Genomic DNA, 16,263 nt, shown 5'->3' on the forward strand with positions numbered 1-16,263 from the left:
TTGCCCACAGTGGTGAGATTCAAATTTTTTTTACTACCAGTTCTGTGGGCGTGGCTTGGTGGGTGTGGTGTGGCTTGGTGGGCATGGCAGGGGAAGGTTATTGCAAAATCCCCATTGCCTCCCCAGCCCACTAACCTGCTTTCCAGCTCCGTTCTCCTGTGCAGGGCAACCAAAGAAGACCCGGCCGATCAGCTGGGACTCAGGAGGCAGAGAATAGATGGGGGTGGGGCCAGTCAGAGGTGGTATTTGTCGGTTCTCAGAACTACTCAAAATTTCTGCTACTGGTTCTCCGGAACTGCTCAGAACCTGCTGAATACCACCTCTGGTTGCCCAGTCTCTTGGAAAACCTCTAGTGATGCAGCACTTTGGGTACAGGTTTACTGAAAGCAGGCCGAGGACTAGATACTGCCCCTTCTTCTTCTTTATTTATTCATTTTATTTGTTTGTCAAACATGTACAAGGTTACAGGTATAGGTATGAACGTAAACATGAACAAAGGAAGTAAATACAGATAAATGGGGACAGTAGGACAGGGACGGTAGGCACGCTGGTGTGCTTATGGCACAGCCCCTTTAAAGACCTCTTAGGAATGGGGTGAGGTCCACGGTAGACAGTTTGAGATTGAAGCTGTGAGGGATTTGAGGGTGTAAACAACGGAGTCGGGTAGGGCGTTCCAGGCATTGACCACTCTGTTGCTGAAGTCGTATTTTCTGCCATCAAATTTGAAGCAGTTTACCTCGAGTTTGTACTGATTGTTTGCCTGTGTATTATTGTGGTTGAAGCTGAAGAAGTCGTTGACAGGCAAGACGTTGTAGCAGACAATTTTGTGTGCTATGCTTAGATCGGACCGCAGGTGGCACAGTTCCAGATTGTCCAGGCCCAAAATTTCGAGCCTGAAGGCATTGGGAATTCTATTGTGAGTGGAGGAATGGAGTACTCTTTTCGAGAAATACCTCTGAACCCGCTCAATCGTGTTAATGTCTGATATACAGTGTGGGGTCCAGGCAGACGAACCCCACTGTATATCGGACATTAACATGATTTTTTACCCTGCCAAATTTCCAACAGAGTCAAAAAGGTAAAGACTTTCTTGAATTCCATATGGCCCTTGCTGATCTCCCCAGAAGTGATTTGTAGGAAGTAGATCTGATCCCACTTAGCTTTCCCCCCCATTTTTTGTCCAGATGTTGCAACTTGATGGGACACCAGCAAAGTAATCATAGTAATTTCTCGCATTAAAACACAACAGAAGTTTAATATGTTGTTTAAATTACCAGGGCTTTTTTTTTTTTTTTTGGTGGGGGGAGAAGGTTACAATTAATGGAAACCAGGTTGACGTTCATACCTGAACTCTCACCATCCTTCATGGCCAAAGGCAGTGACATGAAATTATGAGAGTGATAGTCCAAAACCCCAGCAGGAGACCAGCTGCTTCTCCTGAGTCAAATAGTTCAATATGTTCCCGTTCAGATGTTACTTTGATGATAGAGGGTGCTGAATATTCATGATAAGGCTATAATCATCTAGCTCTACCTTTAGAACTTCCACTTTTTAACAAATGCTAAACCATAATTTGACTTGCCAGTATGTACCGCTTAGGTCACTCTGGCTTTCTCAACGAACCATTATGAGAACAAACTGTGGCTGATTGTGATCCCAATCACCAGTTGCTGGCTGGAGAATTCTGGGAGCTGAAGTCCACACATCTTAAACTTGTCAAGTTTGAAAAACACAGCAGTAGATCATATATACTAAACAGTGGTGGGATTCAATTTTTTTTACTACCAGTTCTGTGGACGTGGCTTGGTGGGCGTGGCAGGGGAAGGATACTGCAAAAATCCCCATTCTCTCCCCACCCCACTAACCTGCTTTCCAGCTCCATTCTCCTGTGCAGGGCAACCAAAGAAGACCCAGCCGATAAGCTGGGACTCCAATGGGAGGCAGAGAAGAGATGGGGTTGGCGGGGCCAGTCAGAGGTGGCATTCCGAACTACTCACAATTTCCGCTACCGGTTCTCCAGAACTGGTCAGAACCTGCTGAATACTACCTCTGATAGTAAAATGGGAATCCTACTCGGCACAGAAGCCAAGGTATGAAAAGGGTTTTTGTGCTCAGTCTCCAGCACCTCCAAACTGGACTGGGAAAAACTGTCTGGAATTCTAGAGAGCCACCATTGCTTAGGCAGATTACGTTTCAGACTTGTTAGACTACAACCCACAACATCTCAAGCCAGACTTTCCATGTCGGCTGAGGAGTTATAATCCATCATAATTGGAAGACATGCTTGGAGAGATTAATACAGGTGGTACCAAACTAGATAGCAATAGCACTTAGACTTATATACTATTTTACAGTGCTTTACAGCTCTCTCTCTCTAAGCAGTTTACAGAGTCAGCATATGCCACCCCCCCAATAATCTGGCTCCTCATTTTACCGACCTCAGAAGGATGGAAGGCTCTCGGAAGCATCCATCCGGTCAGGATCAAACTGCTGGCAGTCAGCAGAATTAGCCTGCAATGCTACACTCTAACCCCTGCGCCACCCTGGCTCTTTAGATGGAGCAACTGTCAGACTCAGTAGAAGATATCTAGGCTTGCAACTCTTTCCAGATCTTGCCAAGGGTCACCTTGTCTTTGTTGTTTTTCAGATCCCCACGGTGTACCTCATGACTTTCCTGGATGCACTGGAGGCTGGTTATGGGAAATATAAGAACCCTTATCACAATCAGATACATGCTGCTGATGTTACCCAGACTGTCCATTGCTTCCTGCTTCGCACTGGCATGGTGGTAAGGCTAACCTGAGTGCTTCAGCGAACATCCCGTTTGTACACCCACAAGTTGGGAAGTGTGATATTACATGCTTAGAAAATTAATTCTGCTCTTCGGGTCTGAAGAAATGTTCAAACCTCAGGTGCCTAACTTTCTGCTGGGTTGACATGAATTACTGTACCCAGGACAAATATCTGGAATAAGACCTATGTGCTGATTTGCTCCCAAATTATTCTTGATCAAAACTCACTTAAATACCATACACAAAAACAACAACAGTGCCATCTAGAGGTCTCCCCGGTTTAGCGCTAAGCCAAGAATTGGGAGAACTGATTGCAGTCAGCAAATGTTTACTAAGTGAGTTGTGTTTTTTTCCCCACCGCAGGTCGAGTGTATCTTTAAAAATAGGGCATTAAGCAAACATTCTACAGGTTATATTACAAGATCAATATGCAGTTGTAATTAAAATACAAAATCATATCAAGTAAAAAAACAAACCCTAAAGTTAATCAGTAACCTGACCTGCTAAAATGCAGTCCAGGAAATAAAACATCTTGAAAACAAAATCTCTCTGAAAAGGGGAGTTCCCATGACAGGAAACAACAGCTAGGACAAGATAGAAGGAAGGACTTTCCCCAAATTTTTTTTAAAGCCAGGACTGACTTATTTGAAAAAAAACATAGCCTTTAAGTTAGGATGCTTCTCTTTGGGCTTTGAAGGACAGAGCCAGCAGTTGGCTCTGCATGAGAACGATGCCCACTGAAAATGTTGGCAGTCTTATTCCCGGCACATCTATAAATCATTAGCTTTGAGCAGTTGCAGGAATTTGGGTATGTCTAGTTTAACGAAAAGAAGGACTAGGGATGACATGATGGCAGTCTTCCAATATCTCCGAGGTTGCCACAAAGAAGAGGGAGTCAAACTATTCTCCAAAGCACCTGAAGGCAGAACAAGAAGCAACGGATGGAAACTAATGAAGGAGAGAAGCAACTTAGAACTAAGGAGGAATTTCCTGACAGTTAAAACAATTAATCGGTGGAACAACTTGCCTCCAGAAACTGTGAATGCTCCAACACTGGAAGTTTTTAAGAAGAGATTGGACAACTACTTGTCTGAAATAAGTGTAGGGTTTCCTGCCAGAGCAAGGGGTTTGATCCCTTCCAACTCTGTTATTCTGTTAAATATCAGATAACAGAAATTTTCTTTGGAATGACACAAAACCATATTTGTGGTAGGAATCTTAAGATGAGAAATGGAACATGCCCTAGGTGGGAGCAAATTTATATTTTATATCTGTACGTATCTTATTTTATATTGCACATACCCAGCCACACGTATGCGCCAAAGAACGGTAAGAAGTCTATCTATCTGCCTTGTTGCTGCTACTCTTCTTGCCGTGTGAAGTGCAATTGTTTGAATGTCTGTTTCCAGGAAAGTAGGCTTCAAGTCAACATTTATGCCACGGATAGGAGAGCAACTGATCTAGAAAGGTGATGGAATCAGGGAGTTTTGGTCTATTGTAGAACCTGTCCTCCATTTATGATGACAAACCTCTGGGGTTATTCCCACCCTTTCATTCCCAAAGATGCCGATCATCTCCCCTGCTTCTTCTTCTTCTTCTTCTTCCTCCTCCGCAGCACTGCCTGACGGAGATTGAGGCCCTGGCCATTATCTTTGCAGCTGCAATCCATGACTACGAGCACACGGGTACCACCAACAGCTTCCATATCCAGACCAAGTAAGTAAAGAGGTTGTGGGGATGTTCCATTGTTAACCTTACGCTATTGTTTTAGAGCAGGGGTGTCAAACTCAAGGCCTGCAGGCTGGATCCGCTCCACAGAGTGCTTAAATCTGGCCTGGAAATAGCAAAGGACTGGTCTGGGGTGCCTCTGGCAGCCAAAATGGGGTGAGGAAAGAAGGGTCCCCAGGCCCCATTTTCTCTGGTAGGGTGTTGCAGGAGGCGTCTCTCCTGCCTGTCAAGTCTCCCCGGCCAGCCCACGAAGGAGAAGTACAATGCTGATCCGGCCCTCAAAGAAATCCAGTCTGACAAGAGTTCTGAAAGACCTATGGAATGTACAATAACAAATAGTCAGTCAACTTTTTTGGTTACTTGAGGCCTCCGTGGCCTCCTTTTGCCACACAATTAAAGATAAAATGGTGTAGGCCATTGTATTCAACATACAGATAGTCCTCGACTTACAACAGTTTATTTAGTGACAGCTCAGAGTTAACTACAGGATTGAAAAAAAGTGACATATGACTATTTTTTTTCCACACATATGACTGTTGTAGCATCCCTGTGGTTATATGATTAAAATTTGGATATTTGGCAATTGGTTCTTATTTATGATGGTTGCAGCTATCCTGGGGTCACGTGATCACCTATTGTGTCCTTCTGACAAGCAAAGTCAATGGGGAAGCCAGAATGACTTAACAACGAGGTTACTGATGTAACCATTTCAGTGATTCCCTTAACAACGGTGGCAAGAAAAGTTATAAACTCCCTTAACAAATGTTTTGCTTAACAACAGAAACATGGGGCTCAATTGTGGTCACAAGTGGAGGACTTCCTGTATTTGGAGTTAACCAAAACGTTGAAAAGTTTACCAGTTCCCCCAAACAAACAACAATCCCCAAGATCATTCATCCTTCTCCTTGACATTGTGTTTGCTTTATGACTTCCTTCCTTTTTTTTTTTTTAGGTCAGATACAGCCATTTTGTACAACGACCGGTCAGTTCTGGAGAACCACCACATCAGCGCCGTCTTCCGCATGATGCAGGATGATGAGATGAACATACTTGTCAACCTGACCAAGGATGAATTTGTGTGAGCCCTCCTCCTCCCTTTTTCTCTACTGAACCATGCTCTCGGGAAAAACGGGGGTATGCTTTTCACTGAGAAATGCTTCAGTAAAAACGGGGGCATGGTGCGGGGGAGTAGGGCAGAAATCAGCAAATCTGTTCAGAGTTTTGCAGCATAAATTCAGTGCCAGAAAATGGCTGATTCTTCATTTAACATCTCTATAAACATATTAAGTAAATTTTACAATACCAGTTGTAGATTTCTCCAACATGGAGCAAACTCAAACAGAAGCAGATATGTTACAGGTTCAGAGCAGAACAGCAACTTAACTTCAGCAGGCAAGCAAGCAGAGAGAAAGAAGCAGTTTCATTTTCAGTAGACAGACTCAGAGTTTAACATACTTTTAAACTGCAGAGCTTAATATAGAGCCATGCCTAGTTTCAGTTTCCAAACAGTCCTCAATGGCTGACTTAGCTGCTATGCCTATTCATTGGCTGACCTTGTTACCATGCTCTATTCCAGTTCATGAATATACTCTGACAAAATGGATGGTCAACTTTGCGGTTGACCGGAATAAAATGGCCTCTTCCTGCAAAATGCTGAGCTTTTATACACAGTTGTGAGAAAGGGAGACAATTAAGTTGAGCTTCCTTCTCTAGTTAGAAATTCATATTTTGCCATCTGCCAAGGGGAGGTGACCCAAGATGCATACACAACAATCAAAGGCTAATGGAAAAAAAATAAGCAACCCTTGTTAGAAATACAATCGCTCATCAACAAGTGCACTAGCAGGATTGAGCCCAACACCCAATGCGAGTTAAAAACCCTCAATATTCCCTACAGATTAACAGATCTGGAAGGGACCTTGCAGGTCATCTAGTCCAACCCCCACCCAAGTAGACCCTGCACCATTTCTGACAGATGGCAGTCCAGTCTCTTCTTGAAAGCTTCCAGTGATGAAGCTCCCACAACTTCTGAAGGCAAACTGTTCTGTAGGTTGATTGTTCTCACAGTTAAGTGATTATAAACAGTTAAATTTATAATCATGTGAAGTGCTCCTATGTAGGAGTCCTTCTAATCGCCTTTAATCAGTTCCATCTGATATCCATTTGTTTTTGGATATCTCCAGTTTTGGGTGTCATGTCTTCTCTTACATTTCTGAGGATGATTGAAGTAAAGAGATCCCAGCACCTCAAAATCAGCGACTTGTATGTAGCAGAGTCTGCTTAGATGGTGGCAGAAATAATTGTAATTTTTTGTTTTTTAGGCATTATGATTCTAGACATTTTGAAGCTAAAATGACTCAAAGATACAAAACCTTTCTAGGCAGTGCGCTTGTAGTGTTTAGAAGTCCTCAGTTGTTGCTCAGACATTTTGTGGTAGGAGGATAAAACCTTTGTAACTGGCCCACTAGCAAAAGGTAGGACATTGTCTTCTTGCATGATGCAGGGAACTTCCTAATGGGTGTGTGTGTGTGTGTGTGTGTGTGTGTGTGTGTGTGTGTGTGTGTGTGTGTATGTGTGTGCGCACATAGCTGCTCAGGGAGTCTTGCGGCAACAAATAAGCAGCAATGACAAGGGTTCTGGGTTCTACTAGCATCCATCCCAAAGTTGTTTGCAAGGCTTGCTCTGTGGGTCTCCTACTTTTCATACCTCTTTTTATTCCTGTGAGGTTGAACGAGAGCCTCATTACCATGCCAGCACCTCCCACTTGGCTTGATTGACAGCTTCAGCCTGCACCCTATATTTCTGCCCGACACCCAAGTTTGAAACTATTTGCAGATTCAAGACAATTTACAAACCAGATGTTCTAATCTTAGGCCCATGTCTGTTCTTACAATATTCCCTCAGCCTAGCTGACCGGGCCCAAGAGGCTTTGTAAATAATTATTATGATAAATTGTCTAATTTTCTTGAAGTCATCTCCCCTTTCTCTTATCACCTTTAAGAATCCACTTCTTTGTTGATTTGAGCAATAAAACTTTGTATTTGATGAAATATAAGATTTGTGGAGGAGGAGAAGGAGGGGAAGGGAGGCAGGAAACGGAGCCCAAATATCCTCTCTTGTGTACATTTGGTACACTCATTGTGGTGAACTTTGCATTGGAATTTATACAGACTTTCGGATTAGAATTTTCTGGGATGCGTATATCTCTGTGTGTGTTGTTTATATCAGGGGTCCCCAACCACCGGGCCCCAGACCGGTACTGGTCCGTGGAACATTTTCTACCGGGCCGCCGGTTTGCTGGGCGCCGCCATCTTGTTTTGATGAGAAAGTGCTTCCGGTGAGCTTTTCTGGTTGGAAAGCGGCGTTTGGGTCCTGAAGGAATCCTCGCGCCTTAGTTTCATCGAGCGGGGGGTGGCTTCGAACAAAACTAAGGCGCGAGGATTCTTTCAGCACCCAAGGCAAGGCGAGCCGAGCGACCGTCTCAAAGCCGTCCCAAAGCCCATCGACAAAGGTACAAAGGAGGAGTTGAAGGTGGCGGGGAGAAGTGGGGGACAGCTGGCTGGCCAGTCGCTCGGCTCGCCTTGCCATGCGTGCTGATGCTGGTACCGGGCCGCAGATCATTTTGTGATGCCAGTACCGGGCCGTGGCACAAAAAGGGTTGGGGGCCACTGGTTTATATGGCTCTAGAGGCATGGTGAAATTAAGTTTTTAAATTCTACTGAATTATTTTTAAGCTCATCTGCTCAACCGCAAAGATGATTACTTATTAAATCCATTCCTAGGCAGAAACAATAAAATGAAATAAAAGTTGGCAGACTCCTCCTGATAAACATATTACAACTGCAGAGGACTTGCTGGGAAGATAGGATTTCCAAAGACTTCCTGCAGCAAAAGCAGTCACGGTGGAGATGTATTATCTTTGGGAATACACTGAATAGACAGGAAGCACTTGTGTGTCTCGAATGAAATTTGAATCTTTCCAGGCCCCCCAAGGAAAAAAAAAAAAGACATCACTGCCATTATCAAACACAATATCAAAAACTAAACAGGGTAGTAACAATGTTATTTGATGTTCAAGCGTTTTTGATATTTGTGTCATCTCGGTGCAGAATTTCTCTTCTGGGATTGCAGCATTTCAACTTAAATGTGATCACTCAGGGTAACTGAATGGATCAATTTTTTTTCCCCCTTGTTCCTGCGGATGTATCTGCAGAATGTATTTGTGTGGGAAGTTGAAACACGTAAGGAAGAATGTGTTTGATGGTGGCTGTGTTTCTTTACTTCACGGGGTGCAGGGAGCTCCGGTCGCTGGTGATTGAAATGGTTCTGGCTACAGACATGTCCTGTCACTTCCAGCAAGTCAAGTCCATGAAAACGTCCCTGCAGCAGCTGGAACGGTAAATGGCCCAAGGAGGGCAGTGTGCATGTTTGTGTGTGCATGTGCATGGATCTTTTTTAAAAAAAAATGCTATAATGACCTCTGGACAGGTAATAAGGAAAAAATGGATTTGAAAGCATAAAAAGCATCGAAAGTTGGCAGATACGTATTAAATCTGCAGACATCTTTGATGATGCTGACAACTAAAATAATTTGGGGTGAGGGAGGACAATGCTTCCTTTACAGTGATAGATAGATAGATAGATAGATAGATAGATAGATAGATAGATAGATAGATAGATAGATAGATAGACAGATGACACACATAGATGATAGATATAGAGAGAAAGAAAGAAAGAGGGAGGGAAGGAGGGAGATAGATAGATAGATAGATAGATAGATAGATAGATAGATAGATAGATAGATAGACAGACAGACAGATAGACAGATGACACACACACAGAGATGATAGATATAGAGAGAAAGAAAGAAAAAAGGAGGGAGGGATAGATAGATAGATAGATAGATAGATAGATAGATAGATAGATAGATAGATAGATAGATAGATGGATGGATAATAGATGGATGGATGGATAGATGGATAGATGGATAGATAGATAGATAAATAGATAGATAGATAGATAGATAGATAGATAGATAGATAGATAGATAGAAAGATAGATAGAAACATAGATACATAGAAACATAGATACATAGATAGATAGATGATACACACAGAGAGATGATAGAGAGAGAGAAAGAGAGGGAGGGAGAGAGATAGATAGATAGATAGATAGATAGATAGATAATAGATAGATAATGTATGGGTGTAATGGATGGAGAGATAGATAGATAGATAGATAGATAGATAGATAGATAGATAGATAATAGATGGGTGGGATGGATGGATAGATAGATAGATAGATAGATAGATAGATAGATAGATAGATAGATAGATAGATAGATAGATAGAGATAGATAGAGATGATAGAGAGAGAGAAAGAGAGGGAGGGAGAGATACAGATAGATAGATAACAGATAGATATATGGATGGATGGATAGACAGACAGACAGATAGATAGAAGGGCTGCTGGATGGTGGGTGAGGTATGGGTGAGCCCCTAGCTGTGATCTCTGGCTGGGCCTGCCCACCCATCCTTGTACTATGCTTTCCCTAAATAACTAACTTTTCCCCCGCCCGGGCGAGTTCCATGCCACCCTGCTGTATTGACCGGAGCTGCCTGAGTTGATTAGCTGCCTGTTTGAAGCTGCGTTGCAGCCCCAAAGCGGCATGCACAAGTGAAGTGAGCACAGGTGTGTGACCAGCAAGCCCCTTGTCAATGAAAGTGCAGCCCACCTCTGCAGATAACTAGATGAGACGGAGAGATAGATGATAGATAGATAACTAGATGAGACAGAGAGATGACAGATAAGATATAGATTGATAGATCGATAAATACTGATAGATGATAGACAGAAAGAGCGAGATACAGATAGATAGATAGATAGATAGATAGATAGATAGATAGATAGATAGATAGATAGATAGATAGATGATAGATAGATAGATAAGAGATACAGATGATAGATATATGATGATTGATAGATAAATAGATAAGAGATACACAGATGATAGATATATGATGATAGATAGATAGATAGATAGATAGATAGATAGATAGATAGATAGATAGATAGATAGATAGATAGATAGACAGACAGAGAATTGTAGATGAAACAATGGGTCAAGACTTTCTGAGCCGCATCTGGAAACACTTGTCTGAATAATAGTCAACAGTTCTTTGATGTTGCCCAGATTCCTTCCTGGCTGCTTCTGGCATGCACAGAGGCATGGGAAAAAGTCAAGGTCTTCACATATATGTGTGGCACACAAAGTAAGAAGTGGCAGAAGTTTCTCCTCTGTTGCCCAAGGAGTATAACAGGTTTTTCATAAAACACCAGTGGAAAAGAGGTCTCTGGGATAAGGATGTGCACAATAGTGGTAATTCTGCTTCTGGGTGGGATGGGTGTTGATACTTGTGCTAAGTCTGGCTTCTACACAGCAGCAAAGGTGAGAGCCTGGAGATGGCATAGCAAACAGGAGTCTGCCTGTCCCAATTGGGACCCTGTGCCTTTGCAGGTACGTTATGCCAGGGGCAAGATCTGACCCCGTTCTTGCTATTCTTGTGCTGCTGCTTCCCCAGGATTGACAAATCAAAGGCCCTCTCCTTGTTGCTGCACGCAGCAGATATCAGCCACCCCACCAAACAATGGCCGGTGCACTGCCGATGGACCAAAGCTCTCATGGAAGAGTTCTTCCGCCAGGTATGCCTCGGGTTCTCCCTCGGGGGGGTTATAATGTTGGGGCCTCGGATGCCAGATAGGGCTGCTGAAATCATGCTCGCCTTTCTGGTGGTCACAAACGCTTGCTTGTTGAAACAAAGCCACGGTTGTCAGGTTGCACCGAATCTGTGGAGCTTTCTGTGAAAGATTATATATTCCACGCCTGAACCGTGGCTGAGTTTGCGCTGCATGTTACACCGGGTTAGCCAATTAGCCCATTTTCTCGGTTTTACATCATATATTTGTGAAGCACTCCCTAGACTGGGTTGCCTGACTTCTGTGCCAGAGGATAGTTCAAATCAAATCAAATCAAAACTAGCCAAGTTTAACCCCATCCATGAATATAACTGATCGAGTTATCTATGCCGTGTCGCCCATATATGCCTCAGCTACCACACTACATAGACTTGGTTCTTATCTGCCTTGTTTTTATAGGGAGACAAGGAAGCTGAGCTTGGATTGCCCTTCTCCCCATTGTGTGATCGCACATCCACCCTGGTGGCCCAGTCACAGATTGGTGAGTGGTTAAAAAAAGAACAAGCCCAGACTGTATACTACAGTCTCTTTGATTGCTTCTTCCTTTCCACCCTCAGTGTGGTAGAGTTGCTCATGTATCCTCCCTTCCATTGGTTTATTCTCTTCTGCCATAGGGAACTGGCTCAGGGGTGGGCTTCAAACATTTTAGCAAAGGGTGCTCCGCCTGGTTGCTGGGTGGGCATGGCCTAGTCAGCCTCCTGCACCTTGGTGGTGAGGGTTTGCCCTCCCCAGGCTCCAGAGCCTCCAGGAGGGCGAAAACAGCCTCCTCGGGCTCCAGAGGCTCTGTGGAAGCTGGAAATGGGCCCATTTCCGGCCTTCCTGAACTTCCGGGAGGCCCGGTTTTTACCTTCCCCGAGCCTCCGTACGCACCCTGCACTTACCTGCCTCCAAAACGGGCCATGTGGGGACTTCTGGGAGGGGTGGGTCAGGGCAGGGCCAGCCAGGACTGGGATTTGAGGGTGCACAGAATCTTAGCTAGGGGCTCTCCCAAACCCCCTGCGACCCCCCCCAGCAGTCCACCCTGAACTTCCCTCATGGCACTCTGTGTATAACCCTTCAGAAGAAAGCAGAGAAGTCCATGGGCTTGTCCCGAACGCTCTTTCCCTTCCACAGGTTTCATTGACTTTATTGTGGAACCCACTTTCCAAGTTCTGACAGACGTAGCGGAGAAAATGATCATCCCATTAGTGGAAGAAGGTTCCAAGAATAAATCATCCAGCCAGCAGAGCAGGTTTGCATTTACTGGTGGGGATGGGGAATTGTGGAAGAGGGGGAGAGTGCAGCCGTGGGGGATGGAGTGAACCTCTTTGGCATTCTTTATGGATGAATGAATGAATGAATGAATGAATGAATGAATGAATGAATTCCTTCATTCATTCCTTCATTCCTTCATTCCTTCATTCCTTCATTCTTTATTTGGCCAAGTGTGATTAGACACATAAGGAATTTGTCTTGGTGCATATGCTCTCAGTGTACATAAGAGCATATGTTTGTGTAGTGTTTCTTAATTTTGGCAACTTCAAGATGTGTGGACTCCCAGAATTCCTCAGCTGGCATGGGGAATTCTGGGAGTTGAAGTCCACAAGTCTTGAAGTTGCTGACGTTGAGAAGACTCTGCCTTGTGGCAGGAATTCTTCCCAGGATTTTGTCCTGCTTGTCCAACATTCCAGCTCTCTGATCTGACCTCCCTAGTGTAGACCAACAAGTGGAAGTTTGCTTTTCAGTGACCAAAGGTTCCTGGGATACAGCCATGATTTGGCCTTCCCATCTTGTCCACAATTCTGGGTGGTGGGGAGGGGAGGGAAGAGAAGTTACTGTCTCTTAACAGAAACTGTTTTCTCTGGGTCCCTGATGGCATTCTGACTGGTCTAGCTTTTGAACATGATATTATTTTTATTATACGGTCTGGTATATCATGATGTTTGAAGTCGGGCAGCATCAAAGAAATATCTACCGTAAATAAACTCCTCTGCCTCAACCAAGCTGTCGGAGTCAGTATTTCCTTACATCTCTTCTAGCAGGGAGGATAGCTTCATCCTTCAGTTGGGAGCTGACTCGGCCTGCAGACAGCCATGCATGGTCTTTTGCAAGCCTTGGTGTCTGAAAAGAAGCAGAAAACAATAATAATAACCTTGGAAAAGATTTGATAGGTGGATAAAAATGCCAAATCCAGTCTAGACATCTGGCTGACTGTGTCACAAACCATAATAATGGCAAGCGCTAATTATGTCAATTGAATAATAAATCACTTGCAAAAGGCAGCTGTACTTGGAACAGCTCACATTCTGCAATGGCACCTTTGGTTTTATGAAACAATCACAGACTCTCCCAAGGATTTGATAGTTGGATAAAAATACCAGATTGAGACTGAACAACTGGCTGACTGTGATCAACCGTAGTAATAATACATTTTGATAGTATATAGTCATACGCTTCTTCCCCCTTTCCTTCCTCTAAAATGGATTGGAGAAGGCCTGGATCCTTCAGAGCCATCCACTTCCCTATCTATCTGGGAATCTAGGACAACTCACTGTAGCCAACTCACCGTGACTATCTCACCATGGGCAACCCAGCGTGGCCATCTCACCCATGGCCAACTCACTGTAGGACAACTTGCCGTGGGATAATCCAAGTGGGACAACTCTATGCAATAAATGCAATCTGCCATTGTTTTTTCTTCACAACTTCAACTTTACAACTTCACAACTTTATCCGGTGTGGAATTTCCCCACAGCAAATTGCCCTGTGGCAAGTTGGCTGCGGTGAGATGGTTGTGCCGAGGGGGCTGCAGAGAGTTATCTCATTCTGCCTGTTTGGAACTGATTCAGCTACATTGGCCAGACTTTGCTTCTTTGCATTTTCTGTTGCCAGGCTGTGCCACATCAGGTGGAGGAAAGAAGCCATGGAACATATTTGCACCTATATTCCTGACTGGATATAAGAAAGTGCCATTTTTAAGGTGGATTGTCTGTCTAGCTTGGAATTGTTTACTGAGTGGCATGAGCTCCTTGAAGCCTGGCATTTGGAATTTCTACATTTCTTGTCAGCAGCTTCTATCCTAACTGGGAAGAGCAGGTGTGATCTTTGGCATGGACCACTGATGGTGGACCACTGCAAAAAACCAAAAATTTATCTCCCTGCAGGGAAAGGCAAACCCTGCCCTGTAGTAATGATCTTGATTGCCCCAGGTCTGACAGATGAGACTCACTTATTAGTGAGATGGGAGATGACCCTGCTAAGCCCAAGGGTGGGGTTAAGCACGTCATCAGTCTTGAGTTGAATTCCATTGATGCCAATTTATCTACTGCCGATTTGCCTTGACTGTTATTAGTTCAGATTTTTGTAGAGAGTGCTAGCATGTAATTAACCTGAATTCACTTGAATTTAAGAAACGCTAGTATACGGCTAGTGCAATGCATCTCTAGATGAAAACAGAGTGTGCAGCATTGCTGTACACATTACAGACATTTCATTTAAGGTTTGCTTTCTGGTGGTGACTCCTGGGGCCTTGAAGATTACTTTTCTCAGGTACGCTGCCTGTTGGTCACAGCAAAAGAGGAAGGCCGAAGAGATTGCAAGCAGCCTGTGAGATTTGATGGAACCCCCAATTTCCCAGAATGCCAGTGCCAAGTGGCCCAGCTGGCAGCCATATCAGGCTTTGCATAAATATCCCCGTAGGGCCACAATAAGCAGTAGAGGTTGTACTCCTGCCTTGTACAATCCTGAGCTATTCAGTGATGACCAAGGGAGAAAGATTTAGTGCACATTTCCCAGGCAAAGAATATATTCCTCCCACCCTGTTGTCAAGGTCAGATGATGTCATTGAATAAGATAAAAGGTTTTCCTAGTGAACTTTTTTTTTCTTTTAAAGGGCAAAGGAATCTCCTGTCACTTTGAAAATCTGACTTTTGAAAGCCTGTAAAAGATACAGTTCAAAACTGAATTTTTAATGTAAAAAACCGGAAGTGCAATAGATATAGAGACATATGGTATATAGGGTCATCATCACTGAGTTTACTGAATCGGTGAGGAAACTTGGTCCAATGAGGAATGGAAGCTCTTGAATTTAGGGCTGGATGGAGGTCCGATTCTACATCCCCACTGCCCATCAAAAAGTGTTTCATGTAGGGGAAACAGATGTTTTAAGGTGAGAATGTGCCTTTAGAAAAGTATGCAACCAGGCAGTTCCTAAAAAGTACATTGGTAGAGAGTTGTAAGAGAGAGATGTTAAGTGATGAGAAGGCATGGAGTGGAAGAACTCAAGACAGGGAAGAGAGAAGAGGAAATATCCACAGTTGCTCCTTGCTGCCTTCGTTGACCAATCTAGGGATGTGTAACATGTTCTGACTGTGTCCCACTGCCCACAGTTCCACTTGGCGTCAGACTTCGGTAGATGAGCCTGCTGAGCTGGGGGACATCAACACTGACATCAAAAGCTTCCGTTCCACCTGGAGCAAGTACATCCAAGAGAACAAGCAGAAGTGGAAGGAACGAGCTGCCAGTGGTATGAGTACGCTGATGGAGTGGGGGAGCTTTGGAGAAAATTCTCCCATTCAGGTCCCTTTAAAGGCTTTCTGTCCTTTCCTTAAGCTGCTCAGAAAAAGAAAGAAAAGGATAATTTGTAGGTGTCGACATGGTGATTAGCCCCGATTTCTGACTTTTGATGTCTACACACGTCCTGTATGTATAGGTTGCCTATTCCTTCACATATTTTGTTTCAATTAAATTAATTTTTTTTCCTCACAAGATGGGATTTTAAAGTTCCATTCCAGAAGAGACCGACCTCCAAGTTCTTCTTCCTAATATACTCTTTTGTTTATTAAAGCAGAAGGCTGGGCAGCTGGAAGCATAGCGCTTCCTGTTGTCCCATTGAGGATGGTTTTTGGGTGGCAGTCCTCAAATCCCTGAAAAATCATTGGCACCATCGTTATCCTTTCTCTGTGGCCCGAAGCAGAAAATACAGGACAATGACCACTAGCTGAATGTT

General features: G+C 43.9%; 1 protein-coding gene across 5 annotated transcripts in view; it reads left to right on the forward strand.

Annotated features, from left to right (window-relative positions):
* The window catches only part of PDE1B (phosphodiesterase 1B), a 152,505-nt gene that overhangs the window by 130,973 nt on the left and 5,269 nt on the right, over nucleotides 1–16,263 (forward strand). For all 5 annotated transcript variants that reach the window (XM_087925484.1, XM_087925486.1, XM_026713816.2 and 2 more), the window contains 8 exons: nucleotides 2,648–2,788; nucleotides 4,408–4,508; nucleotides 5,473–5,598; nucleotides 8,816–8,917; nucleotides 11,102–11,222; nucleotides 11,676–11,757; nucleotides 12,390–12,507; nucleotides 15,644–15,780. In XM_087925484.1, the coding sequence (XP_087781610.1) occupies nucleotides 2,648–2,788; nucleotides 4,408–4,508; nucleotides 5,473–5,598; nucleotides 8,816–8,917; nucleotides 11,102–11,222; nucleotides 11,676–11,757; nucleotides 12,390–12,507; nucleotides 15,644–15,780 (928 nt within the window). The remainder of the gene's footprint in view (nucleotides 1–2,647; nucleotides 2,789–4,407; nucleotides 4,509–5,472; nucleotides 5,599–8,815; nucleotides 8,918–11,101; nucleotides 11,223–11,675; nucleotides 11,758–12,389; nucleotides 12,508–15,643; nucleotides 15,781–16,263) is intronic.

Source organism: Pseudonaja textilis, chromosome 2, assembly GCF_049901715.1.
Source record: "Pseudonaja textilis isolate UNSWEBS1 chromosome 2, rPseTex1.2, whole genome shotgun sequence".
In the NCBI taxonomy this organism is placed as follows: Eukaryota; Metazoa; Chordata; class Lepidosauria; order Squamata; family Elapidae; genus Pseudonaja; species Pseudonaja textilis.